A 17,347-nucleotide genomic window follows, 5' to 3' on the forward strand; every position below is an offset into this window, starting at 1 on the left:
CTTGCATTCAAAAAGTCAAATGGTGCTCCCTCCCTTCCAAGCCCCGACGTGCGCCCAAACAGTGGTTTACCCCCACATTTGGGGTACCAGCGTACTCAGGACAAACTGGGCAACAACTGTTGGGGTCCAATTTCTCCTGTTACCCTTGCAAAAATAAAAAATTACTTGCTAAAACATAATTTTTGAGGAAAGAACAATTATTTTTTATTTTCACGGCTCTGCGTTATAAACTTCTGTGAAGCACTTGGGGGTTGAAAGTGCTCACCACACATCTAGATAAGTTCCTTCGGGGGTCTAGTTTCCAAAATGGGGTCACTTGTGGGGTTTTTCTACTGTTTAGGCACATCAGGGGCTCTGCAAATGCAATGTGACGCCCGCAGACCATTCCATCAAAGTCTGCATTTCAAATGTCACTACTTCCCTTCCGAGCCCTGACGTGCGCCCAAACAGTGGTTTACCCCCACATATGGGGTATCAGCATACTCACAACAAACTTGGCAACAAATATTGAGGTCCAAATTCTCCTGTTACCCTTGTGAAAATAAAAAATTGCTTGCTAAAACATCTTTTTTGAGGAAAGAAAAATGATTTTTTATTTTCACGGCTCTGCGTTGTAAACTTCTGTGAAGCACTTGGGGGTTGAATGTGCTCACCACACATCTAGATAAGTTCCTTGGGGGGTCTAGTTTCCAAAATGGGGTCACTTGTGGGGGGTTTCTACTGTTTAGGCATATCAGGGGCTCTGCAAACGTAACATGATGCCCGCAGACCATTCCATCAAAGTCTGCATTCCAAAACGTCACTACTTCCCTTCCGAGCCCCGGCATGTGCCCAAACAGTGGTTTACCCCCACATATGGGGTATCAGCGTACTCAGGAGAAACTGGACAACAACTTTTGGGGTCCAATTTCTCCTGTTACTCTTGCAAAAATAAAAAATTCTGGGCTAAAAAAATATTTTTGAGGAAAGGAAACACATTTATTATTTTCACGGCTCTGCGTTATAAACTTCTGTGAAGCATTTGGGGGTTCAAAGTGCTCACCACACATCTAGATAAGTTCCCTTGGGGGGTCTAGTTTCCAAAATGGAGTCACTTGTGGGGAGTTCCTACTGTTTAGGCACATCAGGGGCTCTGCAAACGCAACCTGATGCCGGCAGAGCATTCCATCAAAGTCTGCATTTCAAAACGTCACTACTTCCCTTCCGAACCCCGACGTGTGCCAAAACAGTGGTTTACCCCCACATATGGGGTATCAGCGTACTCAGGAGAAACTGGACAACAACTTTTGGGGTCCAATTTCTCCTGTTACTCTTGCAAAAATAAAAAAATTCTGGGCTAAAAAATATTTTTGAGGAAAGGAAACACATTTTTTATTTTCACGGCTCTGCGTTATAAACTTCTGTGAAGCACTTGGGGGTTGAAAGTGCTCACCACACATCTAGATAAGTTCCTTCGGGGGTCTAGTTTCCAAAATGGGGTCACTTGTGGGGTGTTTCTACTGTTTAGGCACATCAGGGGCTCTGCAAATGCAATGTGACGCCCGCAGACCATTCCATCAAAGTCTGCATTTCAAATGTCACTACTTCCCTTCCGAGCCCTGACGTGCGCCCAAACAGTGGTTTACCCCCACATATGGGGTATCAGCATACTCACAACAAACTGGGCAACAAATATTGGGGTCCAAATTCTCCTGTTACCCTTGTGAAAATAAAAAATTGCTTGCTAAAACATCTTTTTTGAGGAAAGAAAAATGATTTTTTATTTTCACGGCTCTGCGTTGTAAACTTCTGTGAAGCACTTGGGGGTTGAACGTGCTCACCACACATCTAGATAAGTTCCTTGGGGGGTCTAGTTTCCAAAATGGGGTCACTTGTGGGGGGTTTCTACTGTTTAGGCATATCAGGGGCTCTGCAAACGTAACATGATGCCCGCAGACCATTCCATCAAAGTCTGCATTCCAAAACGTCACTACTTCCCTTCCGAGCCCCGGCATGTGCCCAAACAGTGGTTTACCCCCACATATGGGGTATCAGCGTACTCAGGAGAAACTGGGCAACAACTTTTGGGGTCCAATTTCTCCTGTTACTCTTGCAAAAATAAAAAATTCTGGGCTAAAAAAATATTTTTGAGGAAAGGAAACACATTTATTATTTTCACGGCTCTGCGTTATAAACTTCTGTGAAGCATTTGGGGGTTCAAAGTGCTCACCACACATCTAGATAAGTTCCCTTGGGGGTCTAGTTTCCAAAATGGAGTCACTTGTGGGGAGTTCCTACTGTTTAGGCACATCAGGGGCTCTGCAAACGCAACCTGATGCCCGCAGAGCATTCCATCAAAGTCTGCATTTCAAAACGTCACTACTTCCCTTCCGAACCCCGACGTGTGCCAAAACAGTGGTTTACCCCCACATATGAGGTATCAGCGTACTCAGGAGAAACTGGACAACAACTTTTGGGGTCCAATTTCTCCTGTTACTCTTGCAAAAATAAAAAAATTCTGGGCTAAAAAATATTTTTGAGGAAAGGAAACACATTTTTTATTTTCACGGCTCTGCGTTATAAACTTCTGTGAAGCACTTGGGGGTTCAAAGTGCTCACCACACATCTAGATTAGTTCCTTGGGAGGTCTAGTTTCCAAAATGGGGTCACTTGTGCGGGAGCTCCAATGTTTAGGCACACAGGGGCTCTCCAAACGCGACATGGTGTCCGCTAATGATTGGAGCTAATTTTCCATTCAAAAAGCCAAATGGCGTGCCTTACCTTCCGAGCCCTGCCGTGCGCCCAAACAGTGGTTTACCCCCACATATGGGGTATCACCGTACTCAGGACAAACTGGACAACAAAATTTGGGGTCCAATTTCTCCTATTACCCTTGGGAAAATAAAAAATTCTGGGCTAAAAATCATTTTTGAGGAAAGAAAAATTATTTTTTTATTTTCACGGCTCTGCGTTATAAACTTCTGTGAAGCACCTGGGGGTTATAAGTGCTCACTATGCATCTAGATAAGTTCCTTGGGGGGTCTAGTTTCCAAAATGGGGTCACTTGTAGGGGAGCTCCAATGTTTAGGCACACAGGGGCTCTCCAAACGCGACATGGTGTCCGCTAACGATTGGAGCTAATTTTCCATTCAAAAAGTCAAATGGCACGCCTCCCCTTCCGAGCCTTGCCGTGCACCCAAACAGTGGTTTACCCCCACATATGAGGTATCGGCATACTCAGGAGAAATTGCCCAACAAATTTTAGGATCCATTTTATCCTGTTGCCCATGTGAAAATGAAAGAATTGAGGCTAAAAGAAATTTTGTGTGAAAAAAAAGTACTTTTTCATTTTTGCGGATCAATTTGTGAAGCACCTGGGGGGTTTAAAGTGCTCACTATGCCTCTAGATGAGTTCCTTGGGGGGTCTAGTTTCCAAAATGGGGTCACTTGTGGAGGAGCTCCAATGTTTAGGCACACAGGGGCTTTCCAAACGCGACATGGTGTCCGCTAACGATGGAGATAATTTTTCATTCAAAAAGTCAAATGGCGCTCCTTCCCTTCCGAGCCTTACCATGTGCCCAAACAGTGGTTTACCCCCACATGTGAGGTATTGGTGTACTCAGGAGAAATTGCCCAACAAAATTTAGGATCCATTTTATCCTGTTGCCCATGTGAAAATGAAAAAATTGAGGCTAAAATAATTTTTTTGTGAAAAAAAAGTACTTTTTCATTTTTACGGATCAATTTGTGAAGCACCTGGGGGTTTAAAGTGCTCACTATGCTTCTAGATAAGTTCCTTGGGGGGTCTAGTTTCCAAAATGGGGTCACTTGTGGGGGAGCTCCAATGTTTAGGCACACGGGGGCTCTCCAAACGTGACATGGTGTCCGCTAAAGATTGGAGCCAATTTTTCATTCAAAAAGTCAAATGGCGCTCCTTCCCTTCCGAGCCCTGCCGTGCGCCCAAACAGTGGTTTACCCCCACATATGAGGTATCAGCGTACTCAGGACAAATTGGACAACAACGTCCGTGGTCCAGTTTCTCCTTTTACCGCTGGGAAAATAAAAAAATTGTTGCTAAAAGATCATTTTTGTGACTAAAAAGTTAAATGTTCATTTTTTACTTCCATGTTGCTTCTGCTGCTGTGAAACACCTGAAGGGTTAATAAACTTCTTGAATGTGGTTTTGAGCACCTTGAGGGGTGCAGTTTTTAGAATGGTGTCACTTTTGGGTATTTTCAGCCATATAGAACCCTCAAAATGACTTCAAATGTGAGGTGGTCCCTAAAAAAAATGGTTTTGTAAATTTTGTTGTAAAAATGAGAAATCACTGGTCAAATTTTAACCCTTATAACTTCCTAGCAAAAAAAAAAATTGTTTCCAAAATTGTGCTGATGTAAAGTAGACATGTGGGAAACGTTATTTATTAACTATTTTGTGTCACATAACTCTCTGGTTTAACAGAATAAAAATTCAAAATGTGAAAATTGCGAAATTTTCAAATTTTTTGCCAAATTTCCGTTTTTTTCACAAATAAACTCAGAAATTATCGACCTAAATTTACCACTAACATGAAGCCCAATATGTCACGAAAAAACAATCTCAGAATCGCTAGGATCCGTTGAAGCGTTCCTGAGTTATTACCTCATAAAGGGACACTGGTCAGAATTGCAAAAAACGGCAAGGTCATTAAGGCCAAAATAGGCTGGGTCATGAAGGGGTTAAAATGATTCTGAGGAATTGCAGTAGAGGATGTGGAAATTCCAGGACTGTTGTCAAAATTGACAACTGTGGGAGAAGAAGATTTAAAAACCTCCCCCAGTGTCTCTGAAACCACATCCTTGATCATGTTTTTAAAATCAGAGTGCGAGACAGACAGGGGCACATGAATGTTCTCACCCCTACTAATGGCGTCGCTGCTGCGTCCAGAAGAGTTGCCAGCACTCCAGCCCTCCATGTTGGGCGAGCGCCGGTGCGAGCCAGCTGAACCTGACTCGAGGGGGTCCTCACGCTGCGGGAGCACGCGGTCCGGTGCGGGAGCCGGGATGCTGGAAGAAGCCGCAGCCATCGCCGACAGGGCGCCTGACAGAGGGGTTCCCGCAGCGCTTGTACTGCTGCATCTTACCCCTGAGCTGCCAGCGCTCACTGATGACGCGGCTGGCGACTGCTGAGGACGCTGTGTGAGATCTCGCGCTGGGCTGCGAGATCTCCTGGATGCAGCACCGCGAGGCTTCCTGGAGGGCGCTTGAGAGCGGCGTCTGGTCCTCTGTGCCGGGCGCGGTCCTTCCTGTGCAGACGGCAGCGCCGGAGAGCCTGGAGCTCCGCTGACAGACGGTGGCTCTGCAGCTTCTTGACGCGAGGACTCAGCCTGGGATGCCGGTAAGGGAGGGGGGGAGACGGCTTCGGAAGCTACCGCATAAGGTTCTATAGCCAGGCAGCTCCTTAGCCAGTCAACCCCGCCCTCTGCGCCGGCTCTGGAGATCAGCTGCTGAAGTAAATCTTCCATCATGGAAAGGACTCTTCTTTTCTTCACTGCTCCAGCGGAATGATGTTCCCTGGTAAAAGCTGGCAAATATATAGCAGAATAAATCTGCCCAACAACCATAACCACCAATAAAAATCATTTGAAATGGGCGCCAAAAGCGCCAGTTAAAACCAGAGCTTCTAAAAATAGATCACCACTGACATTTAATATGACCTGAGATTGAACCCTAATTTAAAGCCCAAAGGGCATATCTGATAAAATTAATATTCCTAAGATCTGTAATGCCATGGGACCCCCCCTTTATTTCATTTTTGACGGGGGGGGGCTAGCATTCCCAAGAAGACACATGGCTGTACTAGCTCAAAAGGGTGCTTCTACTCAATATTGAGCAAAGGGTCTGAATACTTATGACCATGTGATATTTCAGTTTTTCTATTTTAATAAATTTGCAAAAATTACTACATTTCTGTTTTTTTTTCAGTCAAGATGGGGTGCAGAGTGTACATTAATCAGAAAAAATGAACTTTTTTGAATTTACCAAATGGCTGCAATGAAACAAAGAGTGAAAAATTTAAAGGGGTCTGAATATTTTCCATACCCACTGTATCCCCTTAAAGTCCACCAAGTCTTGTTTTCAGAAGAAGTTCTGAAGATGTTCTCACAGTCTTTGCTGGGATTTGAAAAAGGCAGTGGCAGCTCACAAACCCAAGAATATTAGTGAACTAAAGAATATTTTCCCTGAAGAAGGAATTACAATTCCTCAGGAATGCAGCTAGAAGCTGTAATAATTATTTTTTTACTAATGATAACAGTGAAGGGGGCTCTACTGAGAGCGAAATATACTAGTCATGGAGGGGTTCTGAGACTGCAGTGGTCAATAAAAGTGCCATTTGTGATGAATTTGGAGAAACCACTTGGTATGTTAGTTGTATTGAGCTATTTATATTGTTCTTGTCTTATTTCTTTATGACAAGCAGAAGAATGTTTGTAAATGATGTTATTTGCTTATTCTGTTTCAGGAGGCTGGTGAGACCATTCTGCATTTGGCAGTGCTATTGTCAGACAGAACCTCATTACATATTGTAGATTTTTTGGTACATAACAGGTAAGTGATTTAATGCAATATGTGTAGTTGTAATGTGATGTGCTTGTTTTATATGCTGTTTGTATGGTTGACTAAAAAATGTAAATTGTGTTTTCTACAGTGGAAACCTAATGAAGCAAACTGTCCGAGGAAACACCCCACTTCACTACTGCTGCTTGTATAACAAAACTGAGAGCATAAAACTTTTCCTGAGAGCTAAAGTCAATGTAAAGATAAGTGAGTACCTGGATATACTAAGTCGATATTACTAATTATGGTGAAACTGCAGTTTAAAGTTTGGGTCTAACTGAACACCCAAGCCGTCCCTTCACCCAAAAAGGTCTTCCAACAGTATAGCGGAATCATGGTTCTCATGTCTTCCTGTGGATCATGACACAAAAATACAAAGTATTTTAATTATCCAATGTGTTAGCCATATAAATGATCTCTCTAGTAAATAGCTCAGATTCTAGCAGAAATAATGCACATGATGGGGCATACCGTATCATCCCCTTGCAAGCGTCTTTCATGTCATGATCCAGAAGTTTTCGGCCAGATCTCCTTAATTTTTTACATTACCAGATGACTTTTCATTTCCTTTTCTCGCTTTATGCCTTAAGGGTGATAGAATTAAATTGGATAACAATTTCCACGTCGAATAAATTAGTATCACACAAGTTTCTAAGAATGAAAATGTGAAAAATGTGGTTTTCTATGCTCCAATTCCTAAGAAGCCAGACACCGCAATTTCTTACCTGCGTTACTTACTGATAATGATTGTATCGCCTTTTCAGCTCTGTTGGTTTCATTTCTCATGTTTTTTTCGCAACTTTTAATTTTTGCAGAAAATGAAGCTGGGGAAACTGCTCTCGATATTGCCAGACGCCTGAAGCTTTCTCTTTGTGAAGATTTGGTAAGAGAATTAAAATGGTTACACATACAGTGGCATGCAAAACTTTTCATCCTTTTTGACTTTTTACCCATTTTGCTACATTACAACCTGTGTTTAAATAGTTTTGGAATCCGATTTGTGTGTGATGCATCAGCAGCAAATAGTCTTAGTTGGTGAAATGAAGTGAGAAAAATATAGGCATAAATAACATTTATGGGATCAAAAAACTAAAAATTGGCATGTGCATATGTATTCACCCCTTTTCCTATGAATCCCTTAAAACATTCTGGTGCATGTAGTTACCTTCATAAGTCACAAGCTTAGTGACTTATTGGTCTGTTAGTATATAGACACACCTTTTCTGAAAGGCCACAGAGGCTGCAACATCATTAAACAAGAGACAGTACTAACCAAACACCATGAAGACCAAGAAGATCTCCAAACAAGTCCGGGACAAAGTTGTTGAGAAGTACAAGGCAGGGTTGGGTTATATAAAAAATATCCCAATCTCTGATGATCCCCCAGAGCACCATCAAATTCATTATCATCAAATGGAAAGAGCATGATACCACAACAAACCTGCCAAGAGAGGGCCGCCCAGGAAACTCTCAGAAAGGGCAAGGAGAGCATTAAACACAGAGGCAGCACAAAGACTAAAGGTAACTCTGAAGGAGCTGTAAAGTTCCAAGGGACTGGAGTATCTTTTCACACAACCACACTAAGCCGTACACGCCATAGAGGTGGTCTTTAGCTAAGAGAGGGCAGAAAAAAGCCTTTACTTGCACAAAAAAATTGTAAGGCTCATTTTGAGTTTGCTAAAAGACATGTGGGAGACTGCCCAAATATATGAAGGAAGATACAGTGGCCTGATTGCACTTTTTTGCCACCAAGGTAAACTCTTTGGGACCAAACCACAAAGCTCATCACCTCAAGAACACCATCCCCATAGTGAAACATATGATGGAGGCATCATCAAGCTGTGGGGATATTTTTCGGCAGCAGGGACAGGGAAAATGGTCAGAGTCGAGGGGAAGGTGGGTGGTGCGGAATACAGGGATATATTCTTGAGCAAAACCTGTTTCAGTCTGTCAGTGATTTGTGACTAATATCAAAAGAGTGACCGTCACTTCTAAACAGAAAACTGGTGTGCACAGACGCATACTAAGAGTAGCCATCTCCATACATAAAATACATAACTAACAAAGTTGCATTCTGTAACGCTGTTGCATTTAAACTTGAAATATATAACATTTGAATTTCATTACTGCTCTGGAAAGTAGGAAATATTGAAGATACTTAGCACATAATTTGGCCAATTCATGCATGCCCAGCGGCCATGACAAGGCAATCTTCTTTGCTGGGAACCTATGCGAAGGCAATTCTGCTACTGGGTGATTTGAGACTGGGACGGAGTTTACCTTCCAACAAGACAATGACTCAGAGCATACTGCTAAATCAACACTCAATTGGTTTAAAGGGAGAAACGTGTAAATGTTTTGGCGTGGCATAGACAAAGTCCAGAAGTTAATCCAATCTGTGGTTAGACTTGAAGATTGGTGTTCACCAGGGAAAACCACCGAATTTGAAGAAACTGGAGCAGTTTTGCCTTGAGGAGTGGGCAAAAATCCCAGTGTCCAAATGTGGAAAGCTCATAGAGACGTTTCCAAATCGACTTGCAGCTGTAATTGTGGCAAAAGGAGGCTCTACAAAGTACTAACTTTAGGGGGGTAAATAGTTACGTACACAGAAGTTTTCAGTTATTTTGTCCTATTTGTTGTTTGTTTTACAATAAAAAGAAAACTATATGTTCATAGTTGTAGCCATGTTCTTTACAGGAACTGATGCAAATCATAAAAAACAAGGGAAATTCAAGGTTGTGAGGTAGCAAAACAAAAAATAACAAGGTGGTGAATGCTTTTGTAAGCCCCAGTACACAACTTGTATCTAGCATATGACGAGTGCATACATTGCTAACATATACTATAGCACTGTGAATAAGAAAAACATTGCTTTATCCTAGATCGGGAATAGGTAGACATCTTTTATGACGATTTTCACAAGTTCTAGTAATACTGTGTATTAACAATAAAATACTGAAACACTCTACATAGGAATAGGATTATACTACCCAATTGGTAGTGGTTCAACCGCAGTGACCCCAGCCAATCATGAAAATAAAGGGACATTTTCTCTGCATTGTTATACATCCAGCACTGAGCAGAGAATTGCACTTTGGCCCTGTTTAGCAGGGACCGCGGTGCTACACTTTCCACAACCTCTTCATTCTAACAATTTATCCTTGTGCTCTTACTTGGTCTGACTGGTAAACTTCCTTTATTGTTGTTCAGTCTGCATTCTCACTATGTGACTGCCGACGTCTTAATTAGAGTTGACCGAGTTTGCTCGGGTCACGGCTTTTTCAGCAGCTATAGCGCTTACCGAATAAGCTGCAGAGTGAACCCGGATACCTGGAGCGCGCCGGCTGATAAGTTGCTCGGCTCCGCAGCTGCATGTGTAGTAGCTGTGTGACAGGCACAACATATGCATGGAGAGCAAAACACACAGGCTAGTGTCTGTGACGACAGTGGGCAGTCGCGTGCCTGCGAATATGCAATATTCATACTTCTGGACACATTCCAACTAGACATGCATGGCCTCAGTCAATTCACTTGTATTGATCAAGGCTGGGGATGTCTAGTCCAAATGTGGAAAGAAATATGCATATCACATACATGTGGTCATGTGACCACCTGCAATTATGCTATTCATGTAAAGGGGTTGTCCAAATCAAAACTCTCTGTGTGACTGCAGACTTATGAATCCCCCCAGCACATGCACTGTGCGCTGCAGGGATTCTCCAGGACCGAAGGATATGCATGGGTTATACATACTCCCGGCCAGTTTGCATGGCCCCATGTAGAGATACGGTCGTCCAACCCCTTTAATATGGATCAAATTTTTTACTTCGCGTTACTAATAGGTACCAATGCACAGGGATCAATTATAAACTGGATATATCAAGTGTTGTGCCAAGCTGATCACTGAGGTCTCTTTTGAGGTTCCCGGGAGGTGGCAAACCTCAATAATCTGCATGGTTAATGGGGCACAAGTTTTGAAAAAATCAGTACCAATGGAAATATTGGAAATATACTAAAGGGCTTCAACAGAGTTCAGTGAACCAAATTATAAAGTCACTCAGCTACTTGTCTTCTTTCATAATCATACTTCTGTTCATTGATCTTTATAAATATTACACTAACAGGAGGAGGTGAATGAACCACGACCGAAGAGTATAATCCTTAAAAATTAATTCTCTATTGAATACATATACAATATTGCAGAAAATCAAGAAAGAAAAAACTACTGGACACCATATACACAGAGGCAGGATGTTGCCATTCTATAGCACATTGTAAAATATCGCCGTACGTGAATACATTTATGGTACAACTCTCAATACTTTTGTTAATAGCAGCCCTCAGAAGAAAGTGCAAAGTCAATTCAAATGCTAGACTACATAGCACAAATCCCTAACTATATGCCATAACATAGGCATAAATAAAATAAATATGTGCCTAAAGGCATATCACATATCATGTCATGTGCAAACAGTGCAATACAAATCCACTTTAGTAACAGCATACAGTACATGGTATCCAGTCGTTTTTTCTTGATTTTCTGCAATATTGTGTATGTATTCAATAAAGAATTTTTAAGGATTTTAAGGATTATACTCTTCGGTGGTGGTTCATTCACCTCCTCCTGTTAGTGTTACATTGATACTTGAGTTTTTTGTCCTTCCTATATGAATTGGGACCTTTTGTGATAATATTCTTTATAAATATTGTTTCTTTTCCAATAGCTTCTCCAAGCTCAGAACAATCAGTTTAACATGCGTGTCCATGTGGAATATGAGTGGCGGTTACGCCAAGATGACATGTATGAAAGTGATGATGATCTTGATGAGAAGGTGAGCATAAAGGTAGCAATACTCCTGAAATCGGAGTCGATTGATGATTGAACAACCAGTAAATGAACAATCGTCTAGAGATGATCAGACATTTTATTCCTTGAGTGATTGGTACTGGCCATCCACATTCAATGAAATCAATCTTTTGGGCATGTTCTCGAAACAATTTTTTGGCTTGATCCCGTATTGTGTCCAAATGAACAACATTGTACATATATAATTCTAAAGTCATTTTATCCTCTTCTTAGCTGGGCCCTGTTAAGAAGGAGAGATCGCTACGACCATACAGTTGCTTCCAGTCTCCCAGCGCTCAGTTCTCCGACAGAGGACCGCCAACATCATTTTTAAGGCGAGCATCTCAGGTGTCTCAAGATTCACGCTATGAAATAGGCGGAGGACAATCCTGCACTGATAATGCCATGACGCCAACAGCTCCCTTCACACCCCCACTGCCTCCACGCAATCCTATTAGAGGTATGGAAACCCAAAAAGTGATACTTGTGTTAATGACTGACAGCCAGTACAAAGATCAGGAGATTGAATGATGTTCATTATGTCCATTTTGTTCAGTCTGCCCCTCCATAAATTACTATTCACAGTAAAAAAAACACCCAGTTTCTGAAAAATATATTTTTTTTTTCCAGAGACACGTCAGGTAAAACTGTGTCGTACCTATGGAAGACATATGGTAACGAACCAGTTTTACATGGAGTGTTTCTTCACATGTCCATCACTTTTAGACAGATGTAACAGTGGAGGCACATCATGTAAAGACGTATATAATGTACAGTAATGCTAGGCGAACAAATTAGCTAAATGTCCTGGTACATGATTTGAAAGGACCCTCTTCTGTTTTCTATTTTTATGAATATCCAGTCACATACTGGTAGAGTGATCTGAGATCCGCGCTTTTTGTTTTCTCTAAAAGCCAGAACCAAAATTCATAGCAAAAGAATGAGGCCCATATTCATCAAGACTGGCATTGTTGACACTGGTCTTGATGAGGAGACTTGCTGGAGTAGGACGCTCCAGATTCATGCCTCTTTATGAATCAGAAGCTTCAGACAAGTGGCATGCCCCTCCCCATAAATCTTACTCCGGTTCCTGCTGGAGTAAGATTTGTGGTGTAGTGGACCCTGATCGTGACTTCGATGAGCACCGGTTGCTATGCCCCAGCTCTGTCCACTTTGTTGGAGCTGGGAGAAAATGGCGTGGGGAAGCCGATACAAAGTTTTTGCACAGCCTCCCGTTGCGCCAGTATTTTGGGGCTTTTGTAAAAGCTTTGATAAAATGGGCTCAGTGTGTACGGGGAAACTTTAAGCTTTACACACGAATCTGACCTCAAAGCAATGGCGTAAAGACCGCTCATGTAGTTGGTATAGGGGAGAGATGGCATTCAGTCCTGCTTAGCTTTATACCCTTTACTTTCCAGTAGAAGTGCTCTAAGGTAAAGGGATGGTGAAACAAATGCCAGACACAATAATGGGGGGCCTAAGGGCCTAGATTGGTCTTTGCTATAGGCCCCCACTGCCAGAAGGCACTTCCATTGATATGTATGGGGAGAAATATACACGTTAGAGTAACCAAATGAAGGGAAGAAATCTATTTAGGGAGACATTCGATCATATATGTTTACAATTCAATGCATGCATATTGTTTCTTTCTCAGCACCCAATGTACCACCACCTCCTCCCCCTGCTAGTCCATCACCTGTCCCCAAAAAGCTGCCTGCCACACCTCCATTGACTACAAAGCACAAGAGGGCACTTTCAGAGCCTGCACCTATTATTCCACACAGCCCCTCTAGTCAAAGCAATCTGCACTTTGGTAAGGGTGACTTCAGTTAGTCTGTTGATGAGTATATTATACTGGAATATTGTGATTTCTACTTATTTATTATGTATGCTAACTTACTAAGTAATGTTACATCACAGAGCCTTAATGTCAAAGTGTAGGGTAAAAAAAGAAGAGACATGCAGGTAATAAGGGCAATCTGTCAGCAGGTTTTTGCTACTTAATCGGAGCACAGGATAATGTAGGAACCGGGACCTTGATTCCAGCTATGTGTCACTTGCTGCAGCTTCAATATTATCAGTGTTTTAACAGCAGGAGATTATCACTACTGTAGAGGACTAAGTGACACCTTCCAGGCAGTCCAGCTAATCAGTATAACTCTGCCCCACCACTGATTAGCAGCTTGTTGACAATGTACAGTGTATACAGAAAGCGGTCAGACACTGGTGTGGGCGGGTTATACAGAGCTCAGCATTCACAGCAATGCTAAATCTACAGCAGAGAAAACATGGATTTTATCAAAACTGCACTCAGCAGCCCAGTATGTAATGCATCATTGGAATCCAGCTCTCTGCCCCTACATCATTCTGGTCTCAGATTCCATAGCAAAAAAAACTGCTGACAGATTCCCTTTAAGTTGCTAACCATTTTGTTCATCAATGGGGGCAGACATTTCAAGTGTTCTATCAATAATCATAAAAAAAAATAAAAATATTTAACTTAAATGAGAAGTTTATCTTAAATGGACGGACTTTAATCACCTGTACATTGTATTAACCCATAAACAAAACATGTTGTCTCTCTGTGTATAGTATTTTCCTCATGCCTAAGATAGAAAAGTCAAATGTTGTCCTCATGTTCCAGATTACGGCTCGTGTTGCACTTCTCCATCCAAATTTCTCCAGTCAGAAGTTATATCTAGGAGACCAAGGTAAATATCTATTATATAACATATTTCTACGTGGATTAGTTTAGTCAAGTTTTTATTTTACATTTTTTTTTAAAAGCAGGCCAAAAAAAAAAATTCTTCTCTCTTTACCGATCTCCCGCTGCCTGGCTCTCCCGCAGTCTCCGTAATGTCACTGGCGTGTATGTCTTAACGCTACATCTCGAATTGTTGTTCTTCTTTACAGGCGCATTGTACTGGTACATAGAGCCACATTTTTATAGTATATACCACCACCAAAAAATAAGATTTTCTTTTTTTAGAAATAAACTTACCTCTTGTTTTTTGCTAGACAAGTTGTAGTTTTGAATGATTACATTAATTTTTGCATGCATGGTTAAGGAAGGATAGCCTAAAATTTTGTATGATCTATCCCAATTTTTCTTTTTGGAAATTTGGGAGGTATGACTGTCGTGAGCGATGTTCTATCTCTGTATAACAGAAGTAGGATGTACACAGCCTGTCTATATCCTGTGATGTATTGCTGTACAGGCTGCCCAGTACTTGGCGTTTCTTTTCTGCTGCCAAATACTGGACTTGTTGATGATGAACAGGGCTGAAGGCCATTGAAGCTCACACTGTGAGACACCACTGTTCTTGTGGGCTAAATAACCAAATATTTCTGAGAGAGAAATTGCCCATGAAAATAACGCTTTTACATTTGGCCGTTAGTATATGTTATATTGTTTGTCTTTGTGATTACAGTATTGGATCACCAAAGCTCAGTAGTCTCCATGAAGTGCCAGAAATCCCACCTAAAGGTATGGATCCTAGTATAATTATTATTGTATATTAAACACAATAATTTGAGAATTTCAGCTCAAGAAGTGCCTTCTACAGTTGTATCCTATATCACTTGTCAAATATTTTCTGATTTAATGACAGTCTGTCAATTTACTAGTTGATTACAGAACAGAAGGATATCCAAAACCAGGAAACCAAAGATCGACTCAGAGTAATGTATCTCCAGGACCATCCGTGCAAGAACTCTATCATGTCCCAGCCGCTAATCAAGAGCCACCTCTGCCAATGCCACGAAGGATGAGCCTGGTAAGATTTCATGGTTTACCTTCTTTACAAGGCACACAGAGTAAAATTGACTAAAGCCACCGATAATCTACTGTAGAAGGTGCCTTTCTGACTCTCCCCAACAGATGATGATAGAGAACGGAAGGGTCAGAATTGTTGAATTTTAATGTCTGATTTTTGTGTTTCAGAGAAGATAAGTCATCACCATTGTAAACATTTGTACGCTCATCTGAGCTGGCATGTATGGAGAAGTCGGGAATATAAGATGTCAGTTGACAGGTGTTGAAGTTGTATGAGCATCTTATAATATAGTCAAGTTTTTGGAGCAGTCAGGCATCTTGGAAAAATGTATAGTAATTATTTTAAACTCTAACACCGGTTTCACAGGTTCACCACAATCCCAGCTTAATCATTCAGAACCCAAATTAACATAAAAACAGCATATACTCACCTCCTACAGAGGCAACGTTCCAGCGGCCATTCATTGGCTGCAGCCAGCACGTGACCGGTCACATTTGGGAACTATGCTGCCAACATAGCTGGAATGGCTCTGCCGCAGGAAGGGAGCATGGACTGTAATTATATTACTTTGGGTCTGAACAGATTAAGCAACAGTTGTCCAGTTCTGGACAATCCCTTTAACCACTTTCTGCATTTCTGAACTCCCCATCAACTTCAAACGACCAGGCATTCTACTCTTCAGCAATGTTCTAAACAGTCAGTGTATAGTAGAACAGCTGCATGCGATCGTACGGCACAGCTGTAAGAGTGGGCTCCCAAGAGTAGGCAGAGACGGTTTATTACCATCTCTGCCTTCTCTATCGCTATACATGCACTGTACATATATTAATAGGTGCTTCCTCCAGTCATGTAATCACTGGTAGTGATGAGCGAGTGTGCTCTTCACTCGAGTTTTACGAGCATGCTCGGGTGTTCTCTGAGTATATTGGGTGTGCTCTTATATTATGCTTTAGTCCCCGCAGCTGCATGATTTGCGGCTGCTAGACAGCTTGAATACATGTGGGGATTGCCTTTTTGTTAGTATTCAGGCTGTCTAGCAGCCGAAAATCATGCAGCTGTGGGGACTCAAACATAATATACGAGCACGCCCAAGATACTCGGAGACCACCCAAGCATGCTCGAAAAACTCGAGTAACGAGCACACTCGCTCATCACTAATCACTGGGTGTATCGAAGGAGCAGGAGCTGCAGGGTCCTAGGAGAACCAGTCAGATCTGCAGCCAAGAGGCTTCATTTTCTTATACAAGCCCTAATTACCGGTAAAATTAGATTAAAAAAAAAGTATTTAAATGTTGAAATGACCCCTAATAGTCTTAGTCTTTTATGACCTTAAGGTGAATGGGGCACAATATATGAAATAAATAAAAAGCAGATAAAGAATAAGTAAATAAAGCCACTGCTATTCCAAACCTTTATTATTTCCGCTCCTGTTGAGAAAAAGGGTCCATTTTATAAAAAGTAATTGTTAGAAAAGGGGAGCAAATTTTGAAATATATTTTTTGTGGTCATAAAAAAAAATCAAAAACGTGAAAACACATTTTTTTTCCCACCATCACCTGATATTGGCAAAAAAAGGACGAAAAAAAACATAAAAATGAAACCTCACGTATCATGAAAAAAAGATGCAAAAATTATTTGAATATCTCAATGAGAACATTTATTTACATTTCTTTTAATCACATGTACGAAAAAAACTGAACAGGGGTAATCGGTTCTGAACTGGTTAAAGACTTACGTTGCGTTCAATTGGCGTTCTTTGCAGGTACAAAAATCCAATGTGATTTTCAAGGGAAATCCTCTTCAGGAAATGGTGCTTTTCTCTAAATCTTGGAAAAAGAATTGTTAAAAAAAAACATTGCAGTATGAACAGCCAAGAGGATTTTCCATTGAATAATATTCCTATTCATATTCATTTCAAAGTGTATTTGAAGCAGTTTTTGATGTGAATCTGCTTCAGAATTCTCATAGAAAAAAACTCAATATGAGCATACCTTTGGGGAAATGTCTGGAAACTTGGTAGTTTGCTGTAAATGATTGTCTCCTTCATCGTAAAAGCTTGTCAATATGTATTCACACAGATTCAGTCTTATTCTCCTGCTAACATACACATCCTTGAAGTATCTAATATTTTGTTTTTTTTCTACCGTTCT

The 17,347-nt window shown here is 41.3% G+C and overlaps 1 protein-coding gene and 1 long non-coding RNA gene across 3 annotated transcripts in view; one reads left to right on the forward strand and one right to left on the reverse strand.

Moving 5' to 3' along the window:
- The window catches only part of LOC143765343 (arf-GAP with SH3 domain, ANK repeat and PH domain-containing protein 1-like), a 243,345-nt gene that overhangs the window by 219,197 nt on the left and 6,801 nt on the right, over positions 1 to 17,347 (forward strand). Inside the window, exons 18-26 of one of the 2 annotated variants that reach the window (XM_077251905.1) lie at positions 6,481 to 6,566; positions 6,667 to 6,782; positions 7,391 to 7,458; positions 11,300 to 11,407; positions 11,656 to 11,881; positions 13,076 to 13,234; positions 14,066 to 14,132; positions 14,853 to 14,908; positions 15,049 to 15,197. In XM_077251905.1, the coding sequence (XP_077108020.1) occupies positions 6,481 to 6,566; positions 6,667 to 6,782; positions 7,391 to 7,458; positions 11,300 to 11,407; positions 11,656 to 11,881; positions 13,076 to 13,234; positions 14,066 to 14,132; positions 14,853 to 14,908; positions 15,049 to 15,197 (1,035 nt within the window). The remainder of the gene's footprint in view (positions 1 to 6,480; positions 6,567 to 6,666; positions 6,783 to 7,390; positions 7,459 to 11,299; positions 11,408 to 11,655; positions 11,882 to 13,075; positions 13,235 to 14,065; positions 14,133 to 14,852; positions 14,909 to 15,048; positions 15,198 to 17,347) is intronic. The other variant, XM_077251906.1, reaches the window with a different exon arrangement.
- Positions 14,020 to 17,325, reverse strand: LOC143765347 (uncharacterized). The gene is made up of 3 exons (XR_013213372.1): positions 17,189 to 17,325; positions 16,933 to 17,023; positions 14,020 to 14,119 (listed from the first exon to the last, which is right to left on the reverse strand). It is a non-coding gene; the product is annotated as an uncharacterized LOC143765347 (long non-coding RNA).

The sequence above is a fragment of the Ranitomeya variabilis genome, chromosome 4 (assembly GCF_051348905.1).
Source record: "Ranitomeya variabilis isolate aRanVar5 chromosome 4, aRanVar5.hap1, whole genome shotgun sequence".
NCBI lineage: Eukaryota > Metazoa > Chordata > Amphibia > Anura > Dendrobatidae > Ranitomeya > Ranitomeya variabilis.